A 17623-nucleotide genomic window follows, 5' to 3' on the forward strand; every position below is an offset into this window, starting at 1 on the left:
CCTCGCGAGGCTTGGCCCCTCGCGAGGGTCTTGTGTTGTTGATGCTAAAGTTTGGCTGTACCAGACCGTCGATGAAGCCACGCGGCGGGCCGCAGGCAGGCAGGGCTGGACACCCCCAAATCCAGGACGCCGACAGAGATGAATCATCGACCCGAAAAATCTGCCATGAAAAAACCAATATTAACATTGTTGTATCTATGTCAAAGTTTCATGGAATGACAGTAAATATATACTATATACTATGCTTCCTAATTTTAAAGGCCCCACAATCAATCAATTGAGGTCTTCAATTTGAAATTGTGTTATCCGATTTTGATCGGATCAACGATTTCTCAAGGAGCTTGATCATTTAATTCTTTTAATACATTTTTAATTTGAAATTGGTTCATCCGATTCTGATTGGGTCAACGATTTCTCAAAGAGCTCTCTCATTCAATTCTTCTAATACACTATGCTCCCTAATTTTTAAGACCTTGCAATCAATTGAGGTCTTCAATTTGAAATTGATTCATCCAATTTTGACTGGTCAACAATTTATCAAGGAGCTCCCTCATTCAGTTCTTTTAATTCACTGTGCTCCGTAATTTTGGAACTCTTCCATTCGATATATGTTCCCTAATTTTGGAGCTCTTCCATTCGATTGCAATTTGGATTTGCTCCATGATTTTGATCGGGCCAATGATTTTTCAAATCAATTAGCAGTAATCAACCTATAAAAACATATCAATTTCGCATGTGCTTTCATCACCTACAAAAAATAAGTGTCATCATGTGATACTGTAACACCTATATAGTAAATGCAGCCACCGATGCAAAAATTTCTTCACATAAATATGCGTCCATTAGCATATAACACACACCACGGAAGACCTACCAAAACACCACATTAAATAAGTAAAAATAGCACACACTCCCTCATCTCTCTTACTCACCAAACTAAATATTCTCTCGGTTCCAAAATATAAGGTGTAGTAGTTTTTTGGATCATTCTTTTAACTTTGAACAAGTTTAAAGCCAAAAATATCGACATCCATAATTCTAAATAAATAAAATATGAAAAATCATTTCATGATGAATCTAATGATAACAATTTGATATTATGTACTTTGATATACTTCTCTACAAATTTGGTCAAACTTAAAGAGGTTTGGCTTTTCCAAAAACTAATACGTCTTATATTTTGAAAGCGTGAGTAAAATAATTATGAAAACCTAACAACAACAACGGCGCAGCAAAGCGTGTTTAACCCTTCTAGTACATTGAGGATGTTCGAATAGCACATACAACGGACAATACAACTTCTTTTGCCTTTTACCTAAATTCTCAGAACAAATATATTGAATAATAGCCCCCTATGGCACACAATTTCTCTACCTTTGATTCTTGACTGGTTCATGATGCCGCTGATGCAAAACAGCACCTCAACTAATGTATATCTCGATCTCAAATTGTGACAAATAGTGCATGTCTATTGTAAAAACAAATGCACACTATACAATCTGAACAGTGTGACGCAAGAAATCAAAGACACGATTTGAAGATCCTATGTAGCCCGGTACCATTCTGCCATGGTAGAAGAAACATCCATGAGAAATCCTGTTGTTGTTTTTTTTTCCTTTTTTGACAATCACATAGGAAATCCATGTTATTTTGGAGTGTGGACACCATCTATTTACTACTCCCTCCGTCCGAAAATACTTGTCCTAGAAATGGATAAAATAGGTGTATCTATAACTAAAATAAGTCTAGATACAACCATTTCTAAGACAAGTATTTTCGGATGGAGGGAGTACATCTTTTCTAAAATGCAAGACATTTTTGTCTTTACATGGCCATTGCATGACTTCTTTTTTGAGAATTGATGCATTGATGCACAACTTTGACCTTTAATATTTCGTCCGAAAAAGCTTGTGTCAAGCTTGTCCCTCGAATCAGTGGCGGAGCCAAAAAAAAGTTGGATCGAGGGGCCGAGTGATGGTGAATCAGGTTGAGGAGGGCCAAACCATAGAAAGAGAGACATTTAGAAGGAACTAATGACTCATTTTGCACTATTCACAAGCAAATTATCAACAAATCTTGGATGTTAGGGGGTCAGGGCCCTGTTGGCACCCCTTGTCTCCGCCACTGCCTCGAAGATACATCTATTTGAGGAACAAACTTTTTCGGACAAAGGGAGTACCAAAGTACATGGATTGAAATGTATAAATGGTATCCGCCTATTTCTCTTACAAAACAATTTTATTTTATTTGTCTTTACACTAATTTTATAGACATAGTAAGTGAAAATCATTGTGCCTTGTATTTATTTTGGGAAGGATGGAGTTGATGAATGATGATACTGCTGCAAACAAAAACCCTTTCTTTCCCGCCTCGATATTCGAGTCTGGGAGAGGAGTGCAGGCGCGCCGCGGTCAATTTCGCCACTGGCACACGGCGAGGTCACATCACCATCAATGGCGTCCGACCTCCCCTCCCCTCTCTCTCTCTTATTAGTGGAGCACCTATCAGTCGCAAGGTCCAGATTCCAGAACAGCGCCCCCGACCTTACCCACTGCCTTTCTCTCTCCATTTTACCTTCTCCCTCCGCCGCCAGCTAGGGTTACGGCCGCCGGGCAGCGCAGCTCAACAATACGTCTGACAGCGCCGGTGGGTGGCGGCGACGCACGCGCGCGCGCGCATGGCCGGAGGCGACGCGTCGACTGGGGCAGGGCCAGGGCCGGAGGAGGCGGGGGTGGACGCGGGGGGCTTCGAGTTCGCCTTCGACAATGAGGCCTTCTCCGACAGGGAGCTGTATAGTGGTCGTCGGCGCCGACGACGCCGACAGCCGCAAGCGCCGGCGCGAGGAGGCCGAAGGTGCGTACGTACAGAGGCATAAGTACCATTTTACCCATTAAGTCGATTCTAGGTGTCACGCTAGCTAAACTAACTGCCCGATCTACGCGCGTATATCCGGATACGATACTGTATATAGGAAGTATATTTTTAAGTTTTAGATTTCGAGGTGTTGAGGTTCTCGGACACGGTAACACTTTCAGAACAACGTCTCAAAATAAAGTAAAATTCAGAACAACAGTTATCAAAGAGTATATGTTGTCTGTGCCTCCAACTAAAATGCAGCAATTTTGTAGCCACATATAACATACTCCCTCCGTCCCATGATATAAGATGTTATTACATTCAATAGATGTAATAACTTCTTATATTGTGGACGGAGGGAGTATTTGATTCTTTGGATGTAGCAGTGGCGGACAAACTACATTATGCCATTCAAGTTGAGAATTGCCATTGGACGACTAAAAGGATTTGGAATGTTTTGTATGTTTATAGGTCTGTAGGCTTGGGATATTTGTACTTGTTAACGGTAGTTATGTGTGATTCTTGTACCTTGATGCTTCAGACCTTAGTTTCACACCTTTCACATGAAAAATGATTTTTTCTTGAGAATCTGCAATTGATATATCCACCAGTGTAGGATCCAAAGGTCCAAAAACAAGTCGAAGAACAGATTATTTATCAAAAGCGTTATTTCTGGAATGTATACTTGGATATGAATGAGCAAGTGTCATCATTCATGTATTTTGTGAACATTAGTCCTTGAGTTGTTTTGTATCAGCGTCATCCTTCATGATTGAGGAGCCCCCTGTTCCACATTTTTGAGGTCAACACTACTTCCTGTTTTGTCTGTGGTTCACCTCAATTTAGGTTGTTGAAACATTTAAGGTCTATATTACCTTGTGCTCATAATCACTTGCTTTAAGTAGTACACAAACATATGTTGATTGTGGTACACACTGGTATGTTGGTACAGTAATGGCACAGTCCGTTCAACTAGGCAGCACTTGGGTTCTTGTGTTTCTTCGTAGGAGTAACATAAAATTACAACCCAAAACCTTTTCTAAGTAAATCTTCTTCATGCGGCAGAACTGTAGTCACATATTCAAGTTGGGAACTGGCACTGGACAGCTAAGAATATTTCGAATAATTTGTATGCGATAGGTCTCTATGCTGGTGAAATAGCAATCAACCTTTGGTCGAAGATACAAGCTGATCAATTATTTCACATCTTTTGCATGAAAAATGATATTTACCTGATTGCTACATTGAATCTGCTATGTTTCTATCTCTAAATATAGCATCCAGAGGTTAGAAGAACAGATTTATCACGAGTGTTATTTCTGGAATATGTGAACTTGGATATGAATAAGCAAGTGTCATCCTTAATGGTTAAGGAGTTCCCTGTTCCACATTTGAAGTCAACATTAGTTCATTAGTTGTTTTCTTTGTTTTTGAATTGAAACATTAAAGGGCGTATGAGCGTGTTTATTATGCTTGATGCAGCTCAATGGGTATCCAGTTTTTTATATGTTTAAGATTTTGCCATGTTTCTAAAAGTTGATTTAATAAATGTGCGCACAGAGAGTGACTGTATGAGGTTCTGGTTTTAACCAAAAAAAAAACATGTCTAGTAATTATGTTATGTGCCTTTTTCTTACCTAGATTTGCATGTTTCTCTATATTTATTGGAACCATGGTATTTTGCAGGTGATGGTGGAGAAGATATCGACTCTTCTTATACTGTGACGAGTACACCAGTTTTACGAGTTGAAACCATACATGTCTGCTCGGCGATTCTTGCTGCAAAAAGTAACTTCTTTCGCATGGTAATTCTGACGATCTTCTGAAATTCATTTGTTCTATAATCAGTTGCCTCATCTTTCTGATAAGCTTCATGATTGTTAGCTTTTCTCAAATGGCATGAAGGAGTCTGGCCATAGACAGGCAACAGTTACAATTGCTGACTCAGGTAACTAGTGTGCGATTTGCTCTCCTTCGTCTTCTTATAACTGATGATTCTAGTTCATTATTGTGATTGTATTTTTTTCTGTATTATTATTGTTATTATTATTATTGTAGAGAGACCTTTTTTGGAGTTTCCTGCCACACTTTTCTACTTTGATATCATTATCTCGATTGGCTCTCATTAGTCATTGCCCTTACAAACTGTTGCCCCAAATGGATATTTTCTCACGCATTACATGTTTCCCCATTTGATTATTGGAAGTCGATTGTCATACTTAAATAATCATGTATGCATAAAACAGTAGCTATCACTCTTCTTTTGTACTCATTCATTTAATGTCACAGTTTGAGAATTCATTGAACTGTTTCATCAATCCTTATGCCTTCTTGCCCTTATTTCTTACTTGGAACAGAGTACGAAGCCTTCCTGGAGCTTTTACACTTTATTTATAGTGGAAAGCTGACACCAACTGAACCCATTCTTCTGGTTGATATCCTGCTGGCTGCTGATAAATTTGAGGCTGCTTCTTGCATTAAGCTTTGCGGTCAACGGCTCATAGACCTGCCTATGACTCTAGAATCTGCAGTAATGTGCCTAGATCTCCCATGTTCCATTTCAATGGCGCCTGCCCTGGCAGAGGCGGCCAAGAAATTCCTTGCTAAAAGATACGATAAATTCCTGTCGACAGAGTAAGTAACCCCCATTGGATTGACATACCTTTTCTTTTTCCTCCTTCACGAAACATGTGGACATTGTTGTCATAATATCATTATGTGCATCATTTCAGGTTTCAGGATGAACTGATGACGGTATCTCTCACTGGGATTGTAGCCATTTTATCAAGGAATCACCCCGGGGTTGCATCTGAAGAGGCCGTCTATGACTTTGTGCTCAGGTGGGCCCGCTTTCAGTATCCAAATTCAGAAGAAAGGCACAAGATTTTGAGTTCAAGTTTACTTCCACTGGTGCCAGTGGTGCGCAGCATGACCAATGGCATCCTGATTGACCAGCCGTCCTGCATAGTTGACTTTACTCTAAGTCGCAGGCAATGCTCCGGCCTCTTCCCATCGGGATCGATACGCTCCCCGCCGTTCTGTTGTGCGGGGCATGGTTTCTTCCTCTCGGCGCACGGTCGAACGGGGCTGTCCAACTGTTTTAGCCTCTTGATAGAGAAGCTAGAAGGCAAGGGGCCAGTAAGAGGGACAATAGATTATGAGATTGAAGCAAAGACAAGACCGTCGCTGGAGTTTCTCTTCTCGTGGAGGCGCACCACCACCACCGATAGTAGACAGGCTTTGGGCTGCAGGATTCCTTGGCCATCCATCATTGCTGACAACAGCCGTTTCTTCGTCGACGACAAACTCCATCTGCGAGTTCATGTGAAGATAACGCCGCAGCCGTAGCCGTAGCGATGCATGCATTAGCTGCCCCTTTTTTGTTTTTATGAGCTAGGAGAAGCCCCTGTTCTTTTTAACATATGAAGGAATCTGAACCGGGGCTGCTCTAGTTATTTGCTAGCATTTGCTCTGCTCCCTTTTGGTGACTAGAATGTAGCATGTGATCATTTTTAGTTGGATGATGGAGTTTCATTGTGTCGGCTGATACATGTTACTGATGACCTCTTTGATTCGACGGACTTGTGACCCTTCGAATGAACATTATGTGGTTGTCTGTTCATGGTTATCGTTGGACATTTTTCTTCGCTCGTACTCCATGGCAGTTGATAACAATGTGTGCCCCCAGGGCAAAATGTTGTTGCTTGCAATGGGTGCTCCCTGGAAACAGGAACATCTAACAAGACAGCATGTGCCCCCAGGGCAAAACGCTCCTGTATAAGCAGCAGCTTTAGCCTTTTGGCTTGAGAGTTCACCCTGAAAGAAACTCCCAGCCATGGGCGCTGGCTGTGTGGTTCACTAGAAAGGAGAAAATAAACTGGTTCTTCACAAAAAGTAATGCCGCTGCGGGACACTGCTCGTTCATAACTCTGGAGTGCAATCCTCTGTAAACAAATACTCCCTCCGTTCGTAAATATATGTCTTTTTAGAGATTACACTACAAACTAGATACGGATGTATATAGACATATTTTTGAGTGTAGATTCACTCATTTTGCTGCGTTTGTAGTCCATAGTGGAATATCTAAAAAGACTTATATTTAGGAATGGAGGGAGTATAAGACATAAACGTCTTCTATTTGTTTACAAAGGGAGTACATAATAATCAGGACATAGCAGCTGACAGGACATAACATCTGTTGCCTTTTATCTCGAAATGAATATTGAATAGCATTAGCACTATGATACACAATTTCTGTCCCTCGAATGCTCTGCCAGTTAATGGTGCTGCGGATATAACAAAATGTATATCTTATCTCTCTTTCTCAAAATCTGATGGGGAAAAGAATTACTTGGGGGGGCAATGTAACAAATTGTGCCTGTCTATTGTGAGAAAACAAAATGTACACTATACAATCTGAACAGTGTGACGCAAGGAATCAAAGGCATAATTTGAAGATCCTATGTAGCCTGGTACCATTCTGCCATGGTAGAAGAAACAAGCATGAGAAATTCAATTTTCTTTCTGAGTGGAAAGTCGCCGTGCTTGTGGACACCATCTGTTTCTGTTGTATGACTGAAAACAGGAATTGGTGTGTGTGTGTGTGTATCTGACACTGGGAGATGCAGATTGATCTACGCTATCTACTACTCATCTAGTGAGAGGCTCAAGCTGCACCTCCATTACACCAGAAGGCCTAGATTCTGAACTCCTGGCAGAGCTGTCAGGATGCAAGAGATCAACCGAGTCATCTTCCTCGGTGTTACCTAGAACCCAGTGCCCTCTGAAGCTTCGGTCGCCGCCCCTTCGTTTGACCTCTTTATATTCTAGGGACAGAGCTATAACTATGGCGGAAAGCACCCAGAGCATCAAGGCCCAGGTGAGCTCCTCTACATTTTCACTGTCATACCTCTGGCCTAAATGCTTCATTCCGGTGAAAAGTGCCACGACTCCGACGACAATTGCTGACCTGCCTGTGATGACATGTAGGTACTCCCAGAGGACACGGTTCCGGGGTGGAACCTCCCCGTTAGCGGGCCTCTTGGGCCGGAAATAGGCATTAAGCGGCTGAAAAGCTGCCAAAAGTAAGGCTGATAAACCAAACTTGACGTGCACTGAATCAACATAGAAACCTCGGAGCTCGGCTGCAGCAAAAAGGACGCCAAGGAACATTATAGAGATCCCAGAATACTGCAGATAGACATGTATTTGGTACCACCCATCTCCCTTCAAGCTTTTCAAATACCGAGCAGCCAATATTCCACCAGGAAGCAAGATGCCCCAGGCCACAAACATCATAAATCCATGCACAGCCAGAACGGGCCGCAAGTCCTGTTCTGCCTCAGCTGAACCTCTCAACAAAAGAACACGTATGGGGCGACTGCTTGTGACCGAATGCATATTACTGTCCGTCAGATCATCTCCTGACCAGCTTGCACCCATGGCCCAAACAACCTTGAGAGGTGTGGTTGGATCAATAATATTCTTGCACTCCACCTTCCCAGTACAGGAAGGCTTAAGAGGACGTGTAAACTCAAATGTAATAACACCATCTTCTGATTTACACCTGACATAGGTTAAATTTTCAGATGTTGAATGAATACCTGCTGCACTCTTTCCATCAATCCAGTAAGTCTTGACCCTCCCAACTCCATCATTGCCTACCCAGCCAACATAGGCATAACTGTTCAGCATCCCATTCCCAAACGCGACAGCAAGGTACCCGCTTTTCTTCTCACCTCGAGCTGCTATAGATATAGAGTCAGTGGACAGAGTCCAAAACAGAGTAACCTGCTGATCATCCAACAGGACACTATTATTGTACATGTCACTGAGGCCTCCATCAACCACTTGAACCTTCCACCCCATCTTTGCTTCATACACCGACTGGTAGTAGACAAGATCAGGTGTATTCCTATCAGGCAGCCAAACCAGCTCTGTGGGGGTTGCTGGCACACCATGAACATCAGGGCCACCGGCATATATGACCTCAGTCTTATTCCTCAAAGTGGCATTTCCACCGATGGGGTCTGAAGTGACATACAGTGCCACATCATGCCCAGCCTGCACTGAGAACTTCACCGGCACACCCCTCTCGACCTTCAGGAGTGGCGCCTCCTTCTTGTTGATGTAAATCACCTTGTCAGGGTTTGGTGGGTTTGGGTAGCGCACTGCTGGAGCGGATGTCACAACCAGTGGCGTCTTCCCATCGGCAATGATCCTGTCCTGGTCTTGCTTATTGTCGGCATCCAACGGTCCAAGGCAACTGTCCACCGCCTCGGACAAATTAAGCCTCATCAACCCAAAGGTTTCATCCCTCGGACCCCCATGATTCTGCGGAAGGTAGTGCGGCCGCAAAGTGTCCGGCGGACGCAGCTTTCCGATGGCCCAGACCACAGCCATCTCCTCCGTGGCACCAACAAGCACATCATATTTGTCATCCTCACTGTCGAGTTTCCTCTTGTACCTGACGAAAGACACACCATCCCGCCGGTGCCCATAAACCAGCCTGGAATCGTTCCTCCCGTCATCATAAGCACTGTCCGGGCACACTCCGGACACAGGCAGGTCATCCTTCCCCATGGTGCACTCACTGTAGTCGGTAATGTAGTAGTCCTCGGCGAACGGCATACCTTCCTCGGTGAAGCCAGCGACGACGACGTCGGAGCGGACCATGGCGGGGGAGTTGGCCTTGGGGTCAGCCCATCCGAAGGCCATGTAGTACTCGGAGCCGACCGCGGCCTCGAGGCCGATGTCGACCTCGCCGGCGGACGCGTTGAGCGTCCAGCGAAGGCGGTAGCCCTCAGAGAGCTGGACGCAGTTGTCGAACATGGTGGGCGTGGCGACCCGGGAGGCGAGAGCGGCGGTGGCGTTGGAGGAGTTGGAGGCGGCGGAGAGGAAGACGTGGCCGAGGTCGGAGGAGGTGTCGGGGTCGAAGATGGCGAGGAGCGGCGGCAGCGGGGCGGAGAAGGGGAGGCGGAGTGTCTCGTTGCGGAAGGTGGCGTTGAGCGGGAGCGGCGAAAAGGGGCGGCCTTTGGCAAGGTCGTCGAGGGAAGGGCCGTCGGCGGCCCAGAAGCGCGCGGAGGGGGAGGCGGCGAGGAGGTCGAAGCGCGTGAGCTGGAGCGCGCAGGCGCCGGAGGGGTCGAGGCGCACCGTGCCCCGCAGCTGGTGCTGCAGCATGGTGAGGTCCGCCGCGAAGCCCGCCGTCAGGTTGGTGTGCCGGCACGCCGCGTCGGCCACGGCCGCCAGGACCGCGGCCGCCACCGCGAGGCTGGCGAGGAGGGGGGCGAAGGCGGGGGCCATGGGATCACCCGGCGGCCCGCCACGCCGCGGCGGATCCGCGGATCGAGATCTGGGCCGGCGGGGGGGGGGGGGGGGGGGGGGGGGATCTGGGGGGAGGTTGGAGTGGGGTTGGGGCTGGGTTCGGGGGAGGGCGGCGAGACGGTGGCGTGCGTGGGAGGCGAGGCGGGGCGGCCGGGGGCGGTGGATATTCGGAGAAGGTGGGGTGGGGATGCGACCGCCGCAGTTTGGTGTGGCGGTGGTGGCGAGGCGACTGGACCGGTGCGGTGCTGGTAGGGAAGCACCACCGGCAGCGCCTACAACTGTCAGTCACTGGCAGGTGGTCCTCCAGGCCCCACGTGTTAGAGAGGCAAGGACGTGTTGTTTTTTCCAAAGAAACGAGAAGAAGAAAGAAAGAGAAAAAAGATGTGTCATTTCGTCGAGCCGAAATAGAAACGTGGCATTTTCTCGAACCACTAGTAGTGAATCTTGTAGATGAAAAACATCAGATTTTTTTTTTCCACCGGCATCCAAGGGGCCACCTGAAGGCGTGGCATTCGATCCGTAGAAAAATTCTAGATTTCGTAACATTTTTTGACCCGGTTCTTAGAACGCAATCACGGCAGACCGTTCAGCACTAGGAGATGAACGGCGGATGAAGGGCGGAGAGAAGAAAAATAAAAAGGAGGAAAGGCGAGAAAGGGGGAGGGGGAAGGATCAGGGAATGTCGAGGCAAAGTGGATCGTCGATGCAACGAGGTCGGTGACACGCTCACATGCATGTCGATTGGGTCTCGGCTCCTACCTCTAGGGCTTCGGCGTGACCGGTGAGAGTAGTGCGTAGTGCCATACACAACAATGACAAGGGAGAGGAGGAGGGCGGCGACGCGAAGAAGAGGTGAAAGGATGGACGATAAAGACAGTGAGGGGGATGACGTGCGCCAAAAAGGTATATATTGATTTGTAGTTGGGTTTTTTTTGCTGTTTTTTTTTGTTTGACCGTCAAAAAATGCTCGTGGTCGGTGGATTAGTGGTCGATTGTTGGTTTTAGCTACTAATAACTAACAATATAAAACAATTATACATGCTTCACTGGAGGGTAAAGCAGTTGATGCCTCGATGCTTGCAATAACTCATTGCACGTGCTCCCATGATTTTTTTTCTAGTACTATGTACATTCTGTCGACTATAGTTGATAAGTGTAGATAGAATTATTGTGTGTTTTATTTTTTATTTTTTTAAGAAAAGACATCTTCAAGCCTGAAAAAAGGCTCGAACGTAGCCTGACTTTGCATTAACAAAGTCATCAATCGGCAAGAATTACAGCGACAAACCACATACAAGCAACGGAAAAAGAGATAAAAAGAAACTAGGACCACACTCGGCTTCGCCGTCCAGAGCTAATCATCGTCAGAGAATTAGAGTGAGGAGATTAGAACCATACTAGGCTTCTAATTATGAAAATTAGAGGATATAGGTCAAGCTCTAATTGATCAACTAGGACCAACTAGAACTAGAGAATGCTCAAAAACTTGTGTGTTGTAAAGGTGCAAAAGTCTAGTATATATAGGTTAGAGGTGAGAGGAGGGGACCACGAGGAGGGGAAGGACTCCCCTCCTTGCGCCGGCCAAGGGGGAAGGGGAAGTCCTTCCCATCCTAATCCGGCCTCCCCTCTAGGGCCCTTGTGGCCCAAGTTGCCTTCCACTTCTTGGCCTTTTAAGGCCCTTTAATATTTATTAATTATAAAAGTCTCATAACAATTACTAGAGCTTGTTTTAGAAAACAATTGCTAGAGCTTTTTATTACTAATTTAACATCTTCAGAAACATTTTTCACCTATATATTATTTATCGGTAATACCCGGTATTGCCCGATAAACTCCGAAACCCTTCCGGTGAGCCCGATACACTTCCGGTTCTCTTAAAATATTTCAAATATTAACAAAACTATTACACCAATAAATCCTCGAACTCCTGTCCTACTAACACTCAGCAGATCGTGATTACCTTAAGCTTGTGACCCTATAGGTTTGGTAAAACATAGACATGAACAAAACCCCTTTGTTCAGTAACCGATAGTGGAACCGTGGACGTCCATATCGATCCCTATGAGTACATGAATGGCATTCGAGTGAACCTTTGGGTATCATGTGATATTCCCTTTGCTTCGTGATACTTTACAAAACCCAAGGTGAGATGTATCAGTATCCTCTTGAGTCATACACATGCTCATTATACCGTTCTCTTCGTTACCGTTTTTGTTCTTCTTTCTCGTTGAAATCTTTCGGCATCTCCGTTACATAGTCACTTGTGTCTGGCCAAAGGATGATGGATGTCATCCGACTGAGAGGGTTCTAAGAATATCTCTCTGTTGTCAGAGGAGTAAATCCCACTCTCAAGCTATCTAGTCCCTTGTCAAACTTTCCGATGAACCTGTAAGTTGTCGTTACGATCACCGTATTACAGATGACGTTTGAGCAACCCAAAGTCCACTCTATGGTAGGAAGTGACTATGATACTCTCATGGTCTAAGGAACTAAAACACACGTTAACACTCCGTGTTATAGCAATTGACTTTTGATGATATTATCTCAAAGTATAACAAACAAGTTCGGGCCGATTCAATAGGATCGTTCTTCTAACGTCAACCTCTCAATGTTGTTTTAGGACTATCGTTACACTTAACAATATTCTAAAATCAAGAAAACATGATCACTGAGAACACTTGATCTAGTCTTAGAAGCGAGAATAGGAATCCTATTTTTTCGTTTGTCATTCCACACGTGCTTATTGATATGTCTTCAACATATCTATAATTTTTAATTGTTTCATGCTATTATAGTATCAATCTTGGATGTTTTATATGCAATTATATATCATTTTTTGGGACTAACCTATTAACCTAGTGCCCAGTGCCAGTTGTTGTTTTTATGCTTGTTTTTGGCTTTTCAGGAAATCAATATCAAACAGAGTACAAACGGAGAAAAAACTTTGGGTTAATTTTTTTTGGACCAGAAGAGACCCTAGAAGGTTTGGGAGAAGACCTGACGAGCCACGAGGGAGCGACAAGCTCGGGAGGCACACCCCCTAGGCTTGTGGGCCCCTCGTGGCACCTCTTGACCTAATTCCGCCTCCATAAATTCTCAAATATTCCCCTGAAATAAGAGAGCCAATCGAAATACATTTTCTGCCCCTGCAAGTTTTTGTTCTCGTGAGACCCCATCTGCAGGCATTCCCCAACACTCTACCGGAGGGGGAATCGACCATGGAGGGGTTCTACATCAACCTTGTTGCCCTTTCGATGATGTGTGAGTAGTTTACCAAAGACCTACGGGTCCATAGCTAGTAGCTAGATGTCTTCTTCTCTCTCTTTGATCTTCAATACAATGTTCTCCTCGATGTTCTTGGAGATCTATTCGATGTAATCACTTTTTGCGGTGTATTTGTTGGGATCCAATGAATTGTGAATTTATGATCAGATTATCCATGAATATTATTTGAGTCTTCTCGGAACTCTTTTATGCATGATTATTATAGCTTTGTATTTCTCTCCGATCTATTGATTTGGTTTGGCCAACTAGATTGTTTTTTCTTGCAATGAGAGATGTGCTTTGTGATTAGTTCAATCTTGCGGTGATCTATATCCCAGTGGCAGGAAGGGACAAGACGTGTATTTGTATTATTGCCATTAAGAATAAAATGATGGGGTTTATTCATTCGTGATTTTACTTTGTCTATATCATGTCACTTGCTTAAGGCGTTACTTCATTCTTTATGAACTTAATACTCTATATGCATGCTGGATAGCGGTCGATGTGTGGAGTAATAGTACAAGATGTAGGCAGGAGTCAGTCTACTTATCTCGGACGTGATGCCTATATACATGATCATTGCCTTGGATATCGTCATGGTTATTTGCTTTTCAATCAATTGCCCAACAGTAATTTGTTTACCCACCGTATACTATTTTCAAGAGAGAAGCCTCTAGTGATAACTATGGCCCCCGGGTCTATTTTTATCATATATTAGAATGCAAAAATACATTGCTGCAATTTTGTTTACTTTATTTTATTTTGTGTTTTATTTACCTATCTATTACTACGAGATTTGATCCTTGCAATTAACCGTTGAGGGATTGACAACCCCTTGTTCGCGTTGGGTGCAAGTATTTGTTTTTTTGTGTGTAGGTACTGCTAACGAGGTGTTACGTGGTTCTCCTACTAGATTGATAACCTTGGTTCTTAACTGAGGGAAATACTTATCTCTACTACACTGCATCATCCTCTCCTCTTCGAGGAAATCCCAACGCAGCTCACAAGTAGCACTTCTGGGTGATACGTCTCCAACGTATCTATAATTTTTTATTATTCCATGCTATTATATTACCCGTTTTGGATATTTATGGGCTTTACTATACACTTTTATATCGTTTTTGGGACTAACCTATTAACCGGAGGCCCAACCCAAATTGCTGTTTTTTTGCCTATTTCAGTGTTTCGCAGAAAAGGAATATCAAATGGAGTCCAAACGGAATGAAACCTTCGGGATAGTTATTTTTGGAACAAACGCAATCCAGGAGACTTGGAGTGGATGTCAAGAAGCAAACGAGGCGGCCATGAGGCAGGGAGGCGCGCCCTAGGGGGGTGGGCGCACCCCCACCCTCGTGGGCCCCTCGTGGCTCCCCCAACCGACTTCCTTCGCCTATATATATATCTACATACCCTGAAAAGATCCAGGAGCACCACGAAACCTTATTTCCACGGCCGCAACCTTCTGTACCCGTGAGATCCCATCTTGGAGCCTTTTTCGGTGCTCCGCCGGAGGGGGAATCAATCACTGGGGGCTTCTACATCCACACCATAGCCTCTCCGATGAGTTGTGAGTAGTTTATCACAGACCTTCGGGTCCATAGTTATTAGCTAGATGGCTTCTTCTCTCTCTTTGAATCTCAATACAAAGTTCTCCTCGATCTTCTTGGAAATCTATTCAATGTAACTCTTTTTGCGGTGTGTTTGTCGAGATCCGATGAATTGTGGGCTTATGATCAAGTTTATCTATGAGAAATATTTGAATCTCCTCTGAATTCTTTTATGTATGATTGGTTATCTTTGCAAGTCTCTTCGAATTATCTGTTTGGTTTGGCCTACTAGATTGATCTTTCTTGCAATGGGAGAAGTGCTTAGCTTTGGGTTTAATCTTGCGGTGTCCTTTCCCAGTGACAATAGGGGCAGCAAGGCACGTATTGTATTGTTGCCATCGAGGATAAAAAGATGGGGTTTATATCATATTGCTTGAGTTTATCCATCTACATCATGTCATCTTGCCTAATGCGTTACTTTGTTCTTATGAATTTAATACTCTAGATGTATGTTGGATAGCCGTCGATGTGTGGAGTAATAGTAGTAGATGTAGGCAGGAGTCGGTCTACTTGTCGTGAACATGATGCCTTGATACGTATCCAACGTATCTATAATTTTTTATTGTTCCATGCTATTATATTACCCGTTTTGGATGTTTATGGGCTTTACTTTACACTTTTATATCATTTTTGGGACTAACCTACTAACCGGAGGCCCAGCCCGTATTGCTGTTTTTTTTTTTTGCCTATTTCAGTGTTTCGAAGAAAAGGAATATCAAACGGAGTCCAAACGGAATGAAACCTTCAGGAGCGTGATTTTTTTGGAACAAACGTGATCCAGAGGACTTGGAGTGCAAGTCAAGAAGCAATCGAGGCGGCCACGAGGGTGGAGGGTGCCCCCTACTGGGCGCGCCCCTATCTCGTGGGCCCCTCTGGCGTCCACCGACCTACTTCTTCCTCCTATGTATTGTTGGGTTTCGTAGTAATTTCAAAAATTTTCCTACGCACACGCAAGATCATGTGATGCATAGCAACGAGGGGAGAGTATTGTCTACGTACCCAACGCAGACCGACTGCGGAAGCGATGACACAACGTAGAGGAAGTAGTCGTACGTCTTCTCGATCCAACCGATCAAGCACCGAAACTACGGCACCTCCGAGTTCGTGGACACGTTCAGCTCGATGACGATCCCCGGACTCTGATCCAGCAAAGTGTCGGGGAAGAGTTTCGTCAGCACGACGGCGTGGTGACGATCTTGATGAACTACAGCAGCAGGGCTTCGCCTAAACTCCGCTACAGTATTATCGAGGAATATGGTGGCAGGGGGCACCGCACACGGCTAAGGAATAGATCACGTGGATCAACTTGTGTCAACTTGTGTGTCTATGGGGTGCCTCTACCTCAGTATATAAAGGAGCCAAGGGGGGAGGGGGCGCCGGCCATGAGAGAGAGGCGCAAGAGGAGTCCTACTCCTACCGGGAGTAGGACTCCCCCCCCAATCCTATTCCAACTAGGATTCCCAAGGGGGAAAGAGGGAGAGGGGTGGCCGGCCACCTCTCCTAGTCCTAATAGGACTAGGGGAAGGGGGGAGGCGCGCAGCCCCCTTGGGCTGCCCCTTTCTCCTTTCCACTAAGGCCCATGTAGGCCCATATGGCTCCCGGGGGGTTCCGGTAACCTCCCGGTAACCCGGTAAAATCCCGATTTCACCCGGAACACTTCCGATGTCCAAACATAGGCTTCCTATATATCAATCTTTATGTCTCGACCATTTCGAGACTCCTCGTCATGTCCGTGATCACATCCGGGACTCCGAACAACCTTCGGTACATCAAAATGCATAAACTCATAATATAACTGTCATCGTAACCTTAAGCGTGCGGACCCTACGGGTTTGAGAACAGTGTAGACATGACCGAGACACGTCTCTGGTCAATAACCAATAGCGGGACCTGGATGCCCATATTGGCTCCTACATATTCTACGAAGATCTTTATCGGTCAGACCGCATAACAACATACGTTGTTCCCTTTGTCATCGGTATGTTACTTGCCCGAGATTCGATCGTCGGTATCCAATACCTAGTTCAATCTCGTTACCGGCAAGTCTCTTTACTCGTTCCGTAATACATCATCTCACAACTAACATATTAGTTGTAATGCTTGCAAGGCTTATGTGATGTGTATTACCGAGAGGGCCCAGAGATACCTCTCCGACAATCGGAGTGACAAATCCTAATCTCGAAATACGCCAACCCAACATCGACCATTGGAGACACCTGTAGTACTCCTTTATAATCACCCAGTTACGTTGTGACGTTTGGTAGTACCCAAAGTGTTCCTCCGGTAAACGGGAGTTGCATAATCTTATAGTCATAGGAACATGTATAAGTCATGAAGAAAGCAATAGCAACATACTAAACGATCGGGTGCTAGGCTAATGGAATGGGTCATGTCAATCAGATCATTCTGCTAATGATGTGACCTCGTTAATCAAATAACAACTCATTGTTCATGGTTAGGAAACATAACCATCTTTGATTAACGAGCTAGTCAAGTAGAGGCATACTAGTGACACTTTGTTTGTCTATGTATTCACACATGTATTATGTTTCCGGTAAATACAATTCTAGCAT

General features: G+C 44.8%; 1 protein-coding gene and 1 pseudogene across 1 annotated transcript; one reads left to right on the forward strand and one right to left on the reverse strand.

Moving 5' to 3' along the window:
• The first annotated feature begins 2499 nt into the window (after positions 1 to 2499).
• LOC123116853 (BTB/POZ domain-containing protein POB1-like) lies at positions 2500 to 6478 on the forward strand (annotated as a pseudogene).
• Positions 6479 to 6964: 486 nt separating this feature from the next.
• On the reverse strand, positions 6965 to 10232 carry LOC123113077 (cytochrome b561, DM13 and DOMON domain-containing protein At5g54830). Its single transcript, XM_044534205.1, has one exon. It carries the CDS (start codon positions 10156 to 10158, stop codon positions 7507 to 7509), a length of 2652 nt encoding a protein of 883 aa, XP_044390140.1. The 5' UTR covers positions 10159 to 10232; the 3' UTR covers positions 6965 to 7506.
• Positions 10233 to 17623: the final 7391 nt, after the last annotated feature.

Source organism: Triticum aestivum, chromosome 5B (genome assembly GCF_018294505.1).
Source record: "Triticum aestivum cultivar Chinese Spring chromosome 5B, IWGSC CS RefSeq v2.1, whole genome shotgun sequence".
NCBI lineage: Eukaryota > Viridiplantae > Streptophyta > Magnoliopsida > Poales > Poaceae > Triticum > Triticum aestivum.